At 45.4% G+C, this 15,871-nt stretch overlaps 3 protein-coding genes and 1 long non-coding RNA gene across 6 annotated transcripts in view; 2 read left to right on the forward strand and 2 right to left on the reverse strand.

The window, feature by feature from the left end:
• The first annotated feature begins 15 nt into the window (after window positions 1-15).
• On the forward strand, window positions 16-2,251 carry LOC109880727 (uncharacterized). The gene is made up of 3 exons (XR_002253737.2): window positions 16-492; window positions 822-896; window positions 1,053-2,251. It is a non-coding gene; the product is annotated as an uncharacterized LOC109880727 (long non-coding RNA).
• Window positions 2,252-3,127: 876 nt separating this feature from the next.
• Window positions 3,128-7,656, reverse strand: LOC109880735 (zinc finger and BTB domain-containing protein 3-like). The gene is made up of 2 exons (XM_020472927.2): window positions 7,595-7,656; window positions 3,128-6,341 (listed from the first exon to the last, which is right to left on the reverse strand). Exon 2 carries the CDS (start codon window positions 6,337-6,339, stop codon window positions 4,516-4,518), a length of 1,824 nt encoding a protein of 607 aa, XP_020328516.1. The 5' UTR covers window positions 6,340-6,341; window positions 7,595-7,656; the 3' UTR covers window positions 3,128-4,515.
• A 4-nt stretch (window positions 7,657-7,660) lies between these two features.
• Window positions 7,661-11,066, forward strand: trpt1 (tRNA phosphotransferase 1). 2 transcript variants are annotated; one of them, XM_020472933.2, is made up of 7 exons: window positions 7,661-8,044; window positions 9,153-9,234; window positions 9,392-9,561; window positions 9,780-9,957; window positions 10,168-10,224; window positions 10,331-10,441; window positions 10,537-11,066. In XM_020472933.2, exons 1-7 carry the CDS (start codon window positions 7,988-7,990, stop codon window positions 10,557-10,559), a joined length of 678 nt encoding a protein of 225 aa, XP_020328522.1. In that variant the 5' UTR covers window positions 7,661-7,987; the 3' UTR covers window positions 10,560-11,066. The 2 variants fall into 2 exon arrangements, with proteins under 2 accessions (XP_020328522.1, XP_020328521.1); XM_020472932.2 differs by having other exon boundaries at window positions 10,331-11,066.
• The window catches only part of LOC109880734 (fermitin family homolog 3), a 13,990-nt gene continuing 7,348 nt past the window's right edge, over window positions 9,230-15,871 (reverse strand). For both annotated transcript variants that reach the window (XM_031789736.1, XM_031789735.1), the window contains exons 8-15: window positions 15,538-15,672; window positions 15,237-15,283; window positions 14,943-15,067; window positions 14,629-14,735; window positions 14,274-14,486; window positions 12,023-12,147; window positions 11,662-11,803; window positions 9,230-11,485 (exon numbers count right to left, since the gene is read on the reverse strand). In XM_031789736.1, coding sequence (XP_031645596.1) covers window positions 11,306-11,485; window positions 11,662-11,803; window positions 12,023-12,147; window positions 14,274-14,486; window positions 14,629-14,735; window positions 14,943-15,067; window positions 15,237-15,283; window positions 15,538-15,672 — 1,074 coding nt within the window. In that variant the 3' untranslated portion in view covers window positions 9,230-11,305. The remainder of the gene's footprint in view (window positions 11,486-11,661; window positions 11,804-12,022; window positions 12,148-14,273; window positions 14,487-14,628; window positions 14,736-14,942; window positions 15,068-15,236; window positions 15,284-15,537; window positions 15,673-15,871) is intronic.

Consider the following 15,871-nt stretch of genomic DNA (forward strand, 5'->3'; position numbering starts at 1 on the left):
GCGGCCATGTTCCGTGTGAAATTACTAAAGGACTGTACTACAACAAAGTTGTATTCCTCTCTGATTATAATTAGTCCTGTGCATTTGCATTAAGATAAACTGTCCTAAATATGAAAGTTAATGATTGACTATTAGATATTCAAATTACATGACTTAAATTTTATGGAGGTTATTCATTAGTGTAACGTTATATCTTCCATATATTTTCTTACTCATAGATGGTGATGACAGCGAAGATAGGATTCCTCAATTCATCTGTGACGACAGTGAGGTCCATATGCCCCCTGTTCCTCCCCTTAAAAGAGAGCAATTACAACCAACCCTTAATCCATGTTAATCCCAGGCTGTGCTTGTGAGCCTTTAATTTCAAAAGTTTTGTGGTCCCTGTCATGCCCATAGTGAAAGAGAAATGATGTCTACCTGGTATATGGACGGTGTCGGGGAGAACCGAGGTGGTTATACAAAACAGGGACAAGAACTTCTGCTACAGAGGTGAGAGCGAGAGAACTGTCAATCATCATTTCATATAAAACTTTCATTTCATTTGAGTTAATACAGGGGTTGAATGATTGCTGTGACTTGTACTAGTATGACATGAAAGGTTGTTTTATTTGTTGGTCAATTTGCTTTTTCAACATTGTTGTTTTGATTATGAGACAATCCATTTTTGTTTACTGTACTGTAGGGCAGGCTACCAGAAAAAGGACAGTGTCTGTCCACCACTAGGGTATTATGGAATAATCCATGTCAGGAAGCACAGGAAATAAAATAAATCAGAGCATGTTCAATAGCTCTGTTCTGTCGTGTCCTCCTCCCCACAGTGAGATGAAGCTGCAGAGTAACCTTGTGGAGAGAGAAGAGCAGCGATCTGGCACATGAGCTGGACATCAAACCAGGTAAGAACCATTGCTTCATACAATCTAAACTTGCTCAACTGTACACTAACTAACAATGTACCAGCAACTAAACCCAAGCTAAGTGTCAACATTGGCCACACTGGCCCTAGCTGACTGTTAAATGTAATTGTTGAACTCAAATCTGTGTGTGTGCAGTGCATCTGTCAAGTGGACATGGACCGAGCAGCAGAACCCTGAAGGGGTATTCATGGTCTGTAGATCCCGTTACAGATGAGGATGATGATATTGAAAGTCTTCTTGCTCCACAAGCAAAGTAAAGACAGCGTCAGCAGCAGGGAGAGGAGGAAGAGGAGGGAGGGAGGAAGAGCAGGGCATAGTGCAACAGACAGGTCCTCTGCAGGATCCGGGGAGGTGGTTATTGCTGAGGCTTCAGTATCTTCTGCCTCTGTGGTACAAAGCTAAGAGAATGATGGGACATCGGAGGCAAAGAGCAAGACAAACAGTAGGAGTCCCTGAGTCATAGGGAGCGGTTGGTGAGTCAAATGGAGGAATCAAGTCAAATCAGGAATCATGGAGTCATAGGGCATAGACAATGAGTCAAAAGGGGGAGTCAATAAGTCAAATTGAGTCAGGGAGTCATAGGGAGGAAGTAGCCAGAGAGAAAGAAGTAAGAGAGAATGACATGGAGGCCACAGAAGGAGAAGAGGAGAGTCTGGTCTGACTCACTGTGAAGGAGGGAGCAACAGGAGAATAGGAGAGTCTGGTCTGACTCAGTATGGAGGAGGGAGCAAAAGGAGAAGAGGAGAGTCTGGTCTGACTCGGTATGGAGGAGGGAGCAACAGGAGAAGAGGAGAGTCTGGTCTGACTCACTGTGGAGGAGGGAGCAACAGGAGAATAGGAGAGTCTGGTCTGACTCAGTATGGAGGAGGGAGCAACAGGTGAAGAGGAGTCTGGTCTGACTCACTGTGGAGGAGGGAGCAACAGGAGAATAGGAGAGTCTGGTCTGACTCAGTATGGAGGAGGGAGCAACAGGAAAAGAGGAGAGTCTGGTCTGACTCAGTATGGAGGAGGGAGCAACAGGAAAAGAGGAGAGTCTTGTCTGACTCAGTATGGAGGAGGGAGCAACAGGAAAAGAGGAGAGTCTGGTCTGACTCAGTATGGAGGTGGGAGCAACAGGAGAGGAGGAAATTGAACATGATGGGGGGGGGGCTGAGGAAGAAAAGGGAATGGGAGAACACAAGGAGAATATGAGAATAAAGGGGATGAGACTGGCAGTCTCCATGGGGGTGTCACAGCATTCAATTCTCGGGCCGACTCTTTTCTCTGTATACATCAATGATGTCGCTCTTGCTGCTGGTGATTCTCTGATCCACCTCTACGCAGGCGACACTATTCTGTATACACCTGTCCCTTCTTTGGACACTGTGTTAACAAACCTCCAGACGAGTTTCAAGGCCATACAACACTCCTTCCGTGGCCTCCAACTGCACTTAAATGCAAGTAAAACTAAATGCATGCTCTTCAATCGATCGCTGCCCGCACCTGCTCGCCCGTCCAGCATCACTACTCTGGATGGTTCTGACTTAGAATATGTGGACAACTACCTAGGTGTCTGGTTAGACTGTAAACTCTCCTTCCAGACTCACATTAAGCATCTCCAATCCAAAATTAAATCGAGAATCGGCTTCCTATTTCGCAACAAAGCATCCTTCATCCTTCATGCTGCCAAACATACCCTCGTAAAACTGACTGACTACTGATCCTTGACTTCGGCGATGTCATTTACAAAATAGCCTCCAACACTCTACTCTGCAAACTGGATGTAGTCTATCTGTACAACACCATGCTGCATATTTAAACTCTTCACTCACTTACAGTAATGTTATATGTTAGCTAATGTGTGTATCCAGCACAGTACAGTGAAGGTGTCCTCAGTGTTCCATAACATCACCTACGGGAACCTCAGGACTCCACCCAACTCTGATGACGGCATCGTCATGGCAATGACCTGGCAGGATCTGGCAAAAGTGGTGAGTGTGCAAAACAAGAATTTGTTTTAAGAGGACCATTAGCATGCGTTACCATATGTGGCCCATGGGGAATAACACATGATTCATCTTTGACAGATACACATGCCAGTGGATGACTGACATGGAAGAGGCCAAAGCAAAGATCAATGCCTTCTCTACCCTCATTTTCCTGCTGCAGCCCAAAGACTGCCTCAACACATTGGTTGAGTTCAGTAGCCATTGCTTAGCTTGTGAAAATAGGAATAATGGCCAGACAATGGGTAGAATACTCCTTACAGTCCCTAGTGTTGTAATGGACAGTGTCTATCTTTTACAGATCCATGGGGTGAATTGTGCTTGCTGCTTCTTGTGACCTCTGTAGCTATTGTACCATGTTCTTTTTGTTGTCTATTTCTGTCAACAATTCTACTCATATTATAGGCCATTGTAATTGTTGAAGTCATTTATTGAACAGTACTCCAATGGGAGGAAAAGTCTCAATATGTTGGACTGAAGAACTGTCCGTGTTCTATTCACAGCAATGAAGTAGTAACGATACTCGTCCAATCGTGAAAGTTGGCAACAATGGAGATTTCTATATAGAAGTATCAGACAATTATGCTATTAGTGTTGACAAAAACTGTACCCTTGACAACTGCCGATTTCAATCTAGAATATATTATAACATACAGGTAACTGCCAAAATAAAGGAAACACCACCATATGTCTTAATAGGGCGTTGGACCTCCACGAGCCAGAACAACTTCAATGCACCTCGTCATAGATTCTACAAGTGTCTGGAACTCTATTGGAGGAATGCAACACCATTCTTCCACAAGAAATTCCATTTGGTGTTTTGTTGATGGTGGCAGAAAACGCTGTCTCAGGCACTGCTCCAGAATCTCCCATAAGTGTTGAATTGGGTTGATATGTGGTGACTGAGACGGCCATGGCATATGGTTTACATCTCATCAAACCATTCAGTGACCACTCGCGCCTGTGGATGGGGGCATGGCCATGGTAGCCAAAATAATGGCCTGCCCAGAATTTGTATACATGACCATAAGCATGATGGGATGTAATTGCTTAATTAACTTAGGAACTACACCTGTGTGGAAGCACCTGCTTTTAATATGCTTTGTCTCTCATTTACTCATGTTTCTATATTTTGGCAGTTACCTGTAGTACAGTACACAAATTATTTTGGCACTGAGGTCATAGTAAGACATCTGGTACAGATACATGTGTAAAAGACAAAAGTCCTGAAAGTCCCATTTAAAATAGCTAAAACACCACTGGCCCCTGTCCCTCAGGAATGCAGACCCAGCTAGTTGACCAAGTGCCAGGTCTGCTCATTCCCGGGCATGTGCATGTCTGGCTTGCACCACCTGTCTCAACATTAGGTCTGAAAAGATCATCCTGGTGGAGGGAAACATCTGGGTGACACGCTCTAAATCCTCCCTCAACCTGCGCACTAGATCTGGGCACTAGGTCTGGGCACTAGGTCTGGGCCTCTGGCATTTTCCAGACCATTTGGAAAGTCATTTTGAATGTATCCCAGATCGGACATGCAAGACCAGGATGTCTGGTGTTGGAAGGGGGAAGGCATAAATAATGTTTCATTCTCTTTAGTATGGAGAAGTATACAGCTAGCTGTGTGGAGGCTGGCCCTCCTCAGTGTCTCCCTTACTGCGTTTGGCTGGCAGGCTGGAGTCATGAGCCTTCCTAATGTGGCGGTACAGGTCACCTGACTGCGTGTAGCTACGGTAACAGTAGCGGCACTCGTAGGGGCGCTCGCGCGTGTGCACAATGGCGTGTCGCCTCAGGGTGTACGCGCACGAGAACGTCTTCCCGCAGACGCTGCACGTGGGGACGTCCTCAACATAGTTCCCCATGGAATCCTGGAAGTAGACGGGCTGGTCAGAATGTTGGCCCACAGAGGGGAAGAGGGAGGAGGGGAAAGGGGGAGCGTCAGAGGAGGTGGTGCCGGGTCCGGAGGGGGAGAGAGGGAAGGAGAGAGGCTCAGAGGGGTGGGAGTGGGTCATCTGGAGTAAGGCATGGTGGGGGTGAAAAGGGAGGAAGTGGGGGTTATTCAGTTCATCTCTGTGGTTATCATCATCAAAGTCATTCCTGTCCTCTACCTCCATCATCATCCCTCGTTCTCTCCCCTCTATTCCTCTCCTCATCACCACTCCTTCCATCTCCTCAAACTCCTCATCTGAGATCACTATGGCTTCCACCTTTACCTTCACCCCATCCTCCTGCTCCACTTCTCCTCTCCCTGCCAGGGGCTCCTCCACTCCCACAGTCCCCATGTTAGAGTGTTCACTAACCTCCCTGCTCTCCCTCTCTGACCCCCCATGCTGCAGCCCTTCAGGCCTGGACAGGGTCGAGGTTTGGCCCTGATGGGTTACAAGGTTCAGGTTGGGAGGTGAGTTGAGGTGTAGTGACAGTGAATGCTGTATTCTAATCTGAGGGTGTGTGTTGATACTGAGACCATGCTGCTGGCATTGCATGCCTGGTGTGATGACTGTGCTCTTGTTGTCAGAGACAGGGTTATGGCTGTCATGTTCTGGACTGGAGGAGCTGCTGTGGTCAGACTGGGTCAGTATCCCCACCATGGAGCTGGAGCCATCAGTCTGGGTCACAGGTACCACTGGTGATGCCGCTGATGAAGAGGGCTGGCGCTGGTGGCTACTGTGACTGTATGACTCTGTGGAGCTGCAGGGGCTGCAGAGGGCCGAGCCTCCCTGACCCTCTCCCTGACTCAGACCCCCCAGTCGGAGAGAGGGACCGGAGGAGAGGGTAACCAGCTCACCCACATGAGTGAGAGCGTGGTCCATGCCAGGCTGGGTGGTGTCGGCCATGTCCGGACTCAGAGGAGCGTGCGCTGGAACCTCCACTCTCCTCTCTGACCTTGTAGAAGAGCCCAACTGGCTTCTCTGCAACGCCATTGATGCAGACTGAGACACTGACATTGCCACAGCCACCGCTTTGGCAGCTCCTGTTGCCATGCCAACCCCGGGTCCACTACCGCCCACTGCTGCCACTCCACTCTCCTCCGGGCGCGTGCTGTCTGCCTCAGCCGGTGGTGGTCGGTGCTGTAACCGTCTCTTACACACCCGGACCACCTCGTTCATGTGGAGGAAGCTCGCTGCCGCCAGCACGTCCTCTGCTGGGGGAGGGGTCTCCAACCTCAGCACGCCTTCGTACATGAAGTCTAACAACAGACCGAACGCCGCTGCTGTCACGATATCCCCGTCCAGCGTGACTGAGCTGGCCCCGCCAGCACCAGCGGACCCAGGGGGATCGGAGTAGAACATGTGGAAGAATGGAGAGCAGGAGGCCAGGACAGCCCGGTGGGCCAGGAAACGGGAGGAACCCACGAGGACGGTGCAGTCGCACAGGAACCTACGCTGACGCTGAGAACGCAGACCTGACAGAAGCTGCAGGGAGTGTTGGGGGAACTCCATGTCTGTGGAGAGAGAGAAAGGGGAGGGGGACATCGGAAGGAGAGAAGGAAGAGAGAGAGGAGAATGAGTCTGATGGATAGGATGACATGTAAGAAACAAAGAACCAGTGAAGCACCTACTGAAGTGTTAGTGTGCTCCATCACACGGGGCGGCAGGGTAGCCTAGTGGTTAGAGCGTTGGACTAGTAACCGGAAGGTTGCAAGTTCAAATCCCCGAGCTGACAACAAATCTGTCGTTCTTCCCCTGAACAGGCAGTTAACCCACTGTTCCTAGGCCGTCATTGAAAATAAGAATTTGTTCTTAACTGACTTGCCTAGTTAAATAAAGGTTAAAAAAATTATACTTTTAAAATCCATATACTTCAGAGAACTCAGACTTGCCATGGTTATTATCAGTCTGACTGAAGTCGCTCTAGAAAAAATGCAGTAGTCTCTACAGGCCAATAAAATGAAATTTACACTTACTCTACCGGTTGTATATGCTGTTGGTCCTTTTGGGGCGGTAAGAGGTGGAGGCAGGGTATCCACAAGAAAGGGTTGTTTACCCAATTTTTTGCGACACCGGTAGGTTGTCAATTGTATTTTCAATCTCTTCATGTAAGTGGAGGTGATGCACAATATGTCAACAATAGCAGAACGTAACCGAACATAGTCGACCAAAGCACGTGTCCTTGCAATCAGCTTTGTGGTTCGGTTAGGCTCAACCATAATCACTATTCAAAATAAAAACCGGAAATACCAACCATATACAGAACGTTGAGCCTAACGTTACATGTTAGAGACGAGTGTATAAGTATTCAACTCTTGGATTCTAAAAAAGGCTATCGCTTCCGACCTTAGTCGTCAGGCATTGGTTGTATGCTTGTTGAAGGCAAGAAACCCCTCATGCTTCTCTTCCCAACAAGCGCTGCAGGCAAGACATAACGATCAGTCATTTTCGATAGCTACACACCAAGCACTGTTGTTCATAACTAGAAAACATTACAGGTTCTTAGTAGCGAGTAAGTGCGCGATAAACATGAGTGATTCATGTATTTGAATGTTTACAGCTGTTTTGATGCTAGCTGGCCCAATGTTAGCCAGCTAACTGTTAGCTTGCTGACACTGAATTATGAAAATATTAGCCCGTACATCTCTAAATAAACGTTTCATATCACTTCATAAAGGCTTTATAGGGACATGTACCAAAATGTAGTTAGAAACATGATTGTTATATTTCACTCAATCATTGGCCAGCTGCTACAATATATTCTTACCTGCTAAAGACGTAGCCTCTATCCTGGCTTTATTGACACAAAACAAAGAGATAAAGTAACTTACTGCCACCTACTGGTTGGAGTCTGAACAAAGTGGAAGTGGAATGTGCCTGCTTGTTTACATTTCGTTCTGTTTTTACCATATATGTAAATGTGTATTTTGCCAGTGAGTTGTACGACCACAGTTGTTGATTGTGCTTACTTGCGAACATTCAACATTGCGCTTTGAATGTGCGAACATATCTTTAGTACGCATGGCAATTGGCATGTTTATTAGGCATGTCGGGCACCATACCATTTGAATCATTGTGGTAGCTTGCCTTGCTGTGTAGCCTACTGTAATGAGAGTTGAGAGAGATCCATTCCACGTTAAACCGACAGAAATAACTGTAAATGGACCGTGGAGGAAGAGGACGTGGAGGAAGGGGGAGGCGAGGTAATCGTGTAGAGGTAAGAGGAGAGAGACAGATATTAGTACCCTATTTCTATATATTGCGATATACAGATATTAGTACCCTATTTCTATATATTGCATTATTCCTTCTCCAATTATATTATAGCTAGTAGCAGGGTACTGGAAAGCATCTGGAGATATTGTTTTCCCTACAGGTTATAGAAAGTGCAGAAGCTCTGAGTCAGACCCCTGGCCTAACTACAGGTTATGGAAAATTAGCTGTTTTAGTTTTTCTCCAGTAGGTTCCCTGAAGGAGAAAACTTCCACTTCTATGTCAAATATAATAAAACAACAACACTATAGTAAATAGGTCTACTATAGCAGGGATGTCGAACATACGGGCCAAAACTGTAGAAATGACAATGAACTTGATTTCCGGCGCCGACAGAGATGGCCGCCTCACTTCGCGTTCCTAGGAATCTATGCAGTATTTTGTTCTTTAAACAAGGCCACTTTTATATGTTTACATACCCTACATTACTCATCTCATATGTATATACTGTACTCAATACCATCTACTGCATCTTGCCTATGCCGTTCTGTACCATCACTCATTCATATATCTTTATGTACATATTCTTTATCCCTTTACACTTGTGTGTATAAGGTAGTTGTTGTGAATTGTTAGGTTAGATTACTTGTTGGTTATTACTGCATTCTCGGACCTAGAAGCACAAGCATTTCGCTACACTCGCATTAACATCTGCTAACCATGTGTATGTGACCAATAACATTTGATTTGATTTGAACTTATATTGATTGATACAGTTTCTTGACTGTCCAGCTCGCTAAGGCACATCGAACATTTCAAAAACGATGGATATATTTGATTTGAATGAGTTCGACACCCCTTTACTACAGTAATGTACGCGTAAATACTACAGTATACCACAATCTTCAAAAACACTACAGTCATCACTATAGTATATACTTAAAGTTTTATTTTACTGGAGTATTTATACAGTAATTGCTACAGTATACACTACAGTATTGTTGGACTAAAGTCTGCAAAAACACTACAGTGAATACTATAGTATTTACCATACTATACTGTAGTATTTTTTTAACGTGGGTCACAACCTGTGTGCATGTGTTGCCTTTCAGGACAAGGATGTCCGCCTCTCCAAGTCTTTGTCCTTTGCCCTGCGCCATGGAGCCAATCAAATGGGACTTCACATGAATCCTGGTATAAAAGCAGTTTATTTGGCTGCATTTTGTCTATCTTATAATAGTTACCACTGTACCAGCATTTCATATTGCTGCATAAATAACATGATGTGTAATCTACAATCTGTACTCCTCATTTAGGTCTGAATAATAATGCTGTCCCTCATTGTCCCTAGATGGCTTCCTATTTGTGGAGGACCTACTGGCTCATGCACAGTTCCACGCCTTCTCATTGGAGGATGTGGAGAGAGTTGTGGCCACCAATGACAAGCAGCGATTCAAGCTCCGCCCTCACCCTGAGAACCGACGGCTGCAGATCCGAGCCAATCAGGGACACTCTGTGCAGGTAGGAAAAATATCTAGGGCACCCTATTTCCAATATAGTGCACTTATTTTGGCCAGAGCTCAGCCCACTTAGGGTCAAGACTTGTGCACTATAGAGAATAGGGTGCCATTTCTGATGCATCCCTAGGTGGAGCATGACGGGGTCATAAACAATGGCTAAACAGTGCCAGGTCTAGTTTCAGTAGTAAGGGTCTGCTGTGTGTCTGTCTGTCTGGGCAGGTGTGTGATCTGGACCTGAAGGCTGTACAGCCTCGTTCTCCTGATTGTCCCAGGGAGGGAATCCATGGCTCCTATCTCCGCCTCTGGCCCTCCATCCGCTCCGAGGGCCTCAGCCGCATGAACAGAACACACATACACCTGGCCCTGGGCCTACCGGGGGAGGACGGGGTCATCAGCGGTAAGGGAGATGGGGGAGAAAGCACTGTGAAAGTATTTTGGCTGAAATACTCCTGGATCATAGCCTACTCCTGGATTTAAAAGCATGTTCAATAAAGGATTTCCTAAAGTGCTTTTAGTCCCTGAATTGGCTTAATCTGGGTCTGGGTAACTTCTCATAGAGCCTGTCATAGATGGGCTTCGTTTTGATGTCTGTATCTTTTTGCTCCAGGCATGAGGAGAGACTGTGACTTGGCCATATTCATTGACGTCCCCAAAGCATTGTCTGGTAAGCTCAAACGAGGTAATTTACAGTAGCAGAGTGTTGCCATTGTAGTGCTCTCATGTCTAAATGCATGAGTATTTTCCTCTGTGTGTTTTTGTTTCTTCTGCAGAGGGTATCCAGTTCTTCTGGTCGGAGAACGGTGTATTGCTGACACCTGGGGACACTGAGGGGAAACTACTTCCCCGATACTTCAGCCGTGCCCTAAAACTAATACCCACACGTGAATACCTCACCCACGACACACACTCATGAAGAGAATGATGTTAGATGAGAGGGAAGTGAATATTGACAAATTATAGAAATCTTCTGTTTCAGAGAGTATTCTGCCACTGGAGTAGGTGAAGATGGTTATCTGTGCTTTGGAGGTAAAGACTTGGCTGAATTTGTCACCAGACGGCTGTTGATTTCCAGTTCTGTCTAGACTGTTTCCATGGTATCCAATACTGTTCGGGACCAGAACCCTGAAGACTCTGGGTGAATAAGACTGAGACTGAAAACACCCTCAACAACAGCTCTAATACCATACAGGACACAGTACAGGCACAGAGACTGACTGGTATTCCTGATAATATTGTCACATGACAAAGATACAGAGGATGCTATCAGATGGGAACCAGCAGGCACAAGCTGTGGGTTTGCCAACGGACAGTCTCAACTGCTCCACAGAGACACACACACTGCCTGCGGCTTCATGTGCCGTCAGTCACATTTCAGGAAACTCTGCCACCATACTCTTAAGGACACAACCATCAAGCCAAATGCCTCATCTGGAAATTAAAACACCTGTCACTGTTTTATATATGTCAATAAACATATTTAATTCTGGATTTCAGAATTGACAATTCTTTACATTGTTAATCATTTTCTATTAGACTATATTCATTGGTCAACTCTTCCTTGGTTTATTGAACAAGCAACTGCATGTCTTTTAGGGTCCCAGGGTGGACTGGTTGTCATTTCTCTTCAAGGCTGCTGCAGGCGCACCCTTAAACACTCAAACTGTCCACTGGTGTATCTGATGTATAGATTGCTCCTTGGGCTTATAGCTGCTGTATATTACTGGGAGGGGTGGGGGTTGAGAGTGTCACAGAGCTTCGTGGCCCCCTGTCAGCTTGTGGAAGAGCTCTTCGTTGAGCGTGTCACTCTGCTCGCGGCTGCGTGTTGACATGAAGATGTAGCCTCCAATGAACTCATGGACGATCTTACAGTCAGCCGTCACACAACTGAACGCCATGTTCACGTTCCCATCAAACTCTATAGCCACCTGAGAGTTCGTAACACACACACACCCAGAAAAGATGAGAAAACGCTAAATGACCATAAAAAAGGGTAACAGAGACAGTGTTCAGTGTGTATTTGGCGATGTAGATTACTAAAGAAGATTATGTGCAGAAAAATTTGAACATTTTGATTGATTGTTTGATTGACGAGTCAGGTCACCTGTCGTATGTCCCAGTTGACGTTCCACTGCCTCATGTTGTTGTAGCGCCATGTCTTGACCACGTCTCCCACCCCCAGGTCGATACGGATCAGACGGTTGGGGGCGATGCCTAGCACCTCGTCCTTCCTGCTGCCCTTGAACCTAAACGGGTCAGAGACCAGCCACTAGATGCAACTTCACCACAACAATTTATCATTAGACCAGCCCTTAGTTAGCCTCTCACTAATCTTTGGTGATAGACTTTACATAAATGTAAATTGAGGTATCTGCCTAGCTAGTGCACGCAATATTTGGTTCTAGGTACCGAGACTAGCCTCGCTGTGAAACATGTAATACACTGGGTTGTCAGATCCTCCTTACCTCACCACCACGAAGGAAATTCCAAAGTCTGGCAGGGCCTGCCAGATCTGGAGGAAGCGGAGGAGGGCGTCGGTCAGGGAGAGCTGAGCCACGTTCTGATATGCCTCCAGGATACGAGGGGTCAACTGGGCATGGCCAGAGCGAGAGAGGGTCAAGGTTATATTATGTGGGGTTAGAGGGAGGTACAGTGCCTTGCGAAAGTATTCGGCCCCCTTGAACTTTGCGACCTTTTGCCACATTTCAGGCTTCAAACATAAAGATATAAAACCGTATTTTTTTGTGAAGAATCAACAACAAGTGGGACACAATCATGAAGTGGAACGACATTTATGGGATATTTCAAACTTTTTTAACAAATCAAAAACGGAAAAATTGGGCGTGCAAAATTATTCAGCCCCCTTAAGTTAATACTTTGTATGTCTCTATCAGTTTTGCACATTGAGAGACCGACATTTTTTCCCATTCCTCCTTGCAAAACAGCTCGAGCTCAGTGAGGTTGGATGGAGAGCATTTGTGAACAGCAGTTTTCAGTTCTTTCCACAGATTCTCGATTGGATTCAGGTCTGGACTTTGACTTGGCCATTCTAACACCTGGATATGTTTATTTTTGAACCATTCCATTGTAGATTTTGCTTTATGTTTTGGATCATTGTCTTGTTGGAAGACAAATCTCCATCCCAGTCTCAGGTCTTTTGCAGACAGGTTTTCTTCCAGAATGGTCCTGTATTTGGCTCCATCCATCTTCCCATCAATTTTAACCATCTTCCCTGTCCCTGCTGAAGAAAAGCAGGCCCAAACCATGATGCTGCCACCACCATGTTTGACAGTGGGGATGGTGTGGTCAGGGTGATGAGCTGTGTTGCTTTTACGCCAAACATAACGTTTTGCATTGTTGCCAAAAAGTTCAATTTTGGTTTCATCTGACCAGAGCACCTTCTTCCACATGTTTGGTGTGTCTCCCAGGTGGCTTGTGGCAAACTTTAAACACTTTTTATGGATATCTTTAAGAAATGGCTTTCTTCTTGCCACTCTTCCATAAAGGCCAGATTTGTGCAATATACGACTGATTGTTGTCCTATGGACAGAGTCTTCCACCTCAGCTGTAGATCTCTGCAGTTCATCCAGAGTGATCATGGGCCTCTTGGCTGCATCTCTGATCAGTCTTCTCCTTGTATGAGCTGAAAGTTTAGAGGGACGGCCAGGTCTTGGTAGATTTGCAGTGGTCTGATACTCCTTCCATTTCAATATTATCGCTTGCACAGTGCTCCTTGGGATGTTTAAAGCTTGGGAAATCTTTTTGTATCCAAATCCGGCTTTAAACTTCTTCACAACAGTATCTCGGACCTGCCTGGTGTGTTCCTTGTTCTTCATGATGCTCTCTGCGCTTTTAGCGGACATCTGAGACTATCACAGTGCAGGTGCATTTATACGGAGACTTGATTACACACAGGTGGATTGTATTTATCATCATTAGTCATTTAGGTCAACATTGGATCATTCAGAGATCCTCACTGAACTTCTGGAGAGAGTTTGCTGCACTGAAAGTAAAGGGGCTGAATAATTTTGCACGCCCAATTTTTCAGTTTTTGATTTGTTAAAAAAGTTTGAAATATCCAATAAATGTCGTTCCACTTCATGATTGTGTCCCACTTGTTGTTGATTCTTCACAAAAAAATACAGTTTTATATCTTTATGTTTGAAGCCTGAAATGTGGCAAAAGGTCGCAAAGTTCAAGGGGGGCGAATACTTTCGCAAGTCACTGTATAATAGTCTTTCAAGTGACTCAACTGAGTTGTAATGTGTTTGATATACAGGTACCTGCCAAAATAAAGGAAACACTTGTAAATTAAGGTTCTGGCGGCTCTCATGGTGTGGGTTGTATTTTCTTGGCAAGGTAAACACCAATAAAACTTATGTAAGCCATATGCCATGGCCGTTTCAGTCACAAGATCTTAACCCAATTGAACACTTATGGGAGAATCTGGAGGGGCGCCTGAGACAATATTTTCCACCATCAACATAACACATACTAATGGGATTTCTTATGGAAGAATGGTGTCACATCCCTCCAATAGATCTCCAGACACTTGTAGAATCTATGCCAAGGTGCATTGAAGCTGTTCTGGCCAAACGCCCTATTAAGACACTTTATGTTTCCTTTATTTTGTCAGTTACCTGTGTATCATGATGTAGTTCATCAGGGTTTATCATTGGTACACACATGATGAAGATGTTCATCGCTTCTTGTTACCTGTTTGACCTTGTACTTCTTGCTGTAGCGTGGAGAGACCAGGCTGTGTGTGTTGATGCTCATGCTGTCATCGGTGTGTGTGTTGGGGTTGGTCTGCTGCATGGCCAGGAAGGAGAGGATGCTCTGGACCTCGCTCTGGAACAACCTGTCTGCCAGACTCTTCCCTTTAGAGGCCAGACGACAGGCTGCCATCCACCTGGAATACTGCTCCTCCTGGAGAGGGAGCGAGCGAGCGAAAGATAAACAGAGCGACGTATTCTTCAATCATGGGCAAGATCTTAGACCTTATCGTGGATCTTAGATTGTAAGAAATGTACTACTCATGTATCTGGCAGTGTATGTGTGTGTAACCCACATTTTCACAGCGCAGGTAGACCTCGTTCATGCCCTCTGGAGCTGGAATCAGAAGTTTGATGCAGAACTTCTGTCCAGCGACGTTCACATCGGGAGCAGCCTCACAGCCTGAAAAAGATTAAAGGTAATTTTACTGTTTGTATAAGCAGGTGAAAGAGACAAAATACATTGGATTTAAGGGAGAATCTCAATTGCATTTCCTTGATTCCTTCTCCGACCTTCTCATCCAATGGGTTTTGAGAACGAGGCCAGGAGAGAGGATGCAAGAAATCAAGGAAATGCAATTGAGATTCTCCCTCAGTGTCTGCTTCATACCTTTCAGGTTGATTTGTTGAATGGGTTCTCCCAGGCTCTCCTCTTTGCTCTTATAGTAGGAGATGGAGGCATCCTTAAACTTGAACCAGTACTGCTTGTATCCCTTCAGAGTCAACCTCTTGGGCCTGATACAGAAGTACACTTATTACTGTTATTATGCTTCAGATGCTGTGTGTGTGGGTGTGGGTGTGCTGATTGTGCATGTTTGTGTGTGTAATTTGGTGTGTTCCATTGTAAATATAGAGTACGTAATTGAGGAATCAGAATTGTTTTCACATAAATGTCGGCTTTTACCGGAATATCTTCAAATAATCATTCAGCTCTGGGGCAGTCAGGTTCTCCTGTGTTGAAGACAAAGTAACATGCTAATGATTCCATGTCTGACTTTTCAAATAGGCATGGGAAATCATTCTGGCATCTTGTTCCCCTGTGTGGATAAAATCTTATGTCATTCTACTGAGGCTACTTTTTTTTATCTAAAGTCAAATACATAACTGAAATACATATTCACAAACACATATATTTTGACTTCACAATGCAATACGTAGTGGGACATGTTTCTGTCAGGTGGAATAAAGAGTCATAATGTTCTGACTAGCATGTCTTGGGGGCTGCTTTCTGCCCCATCCAGCTTGACCTCCAGACCCTGTAGGGCTGAGTCCAGGTCATCCATGGCTGGACTGGAGGTCATCGTCTGGGGCTCCGACAGGGACAGCTTGTTGATGTGGTACTGGGGGGGGGGGGGGGGATTGAAGATGACAAGAGAGAGGTAGTCAAAGTTATACTTACATCACATTAGAAATGGGACAACACAGGCCAGTTACATGTCAGTACATGATTGTGGTGATGTTACAGTACATTACAGCCTTATTCTAAAATGTAATCAATAGTTTTTTCCTCATCAAGCTACACACAATACCCCATAATGA

Source organism: Oncorhynchus kisutch, linkage group LG15 (assembly GCF_002021735.2).
Source record: "Oncorhynchus kisutch isolate 150728-3 linkage group LG15, Okis_V2, whole genome shotgun sequence".
Lineage (NCBI taxonomy): Eukaryota > Metazoa > Chordata > Actinopteri > Salmoniformes > Salmonidae > Oncorhynchus > Oncorhynchus kisutch.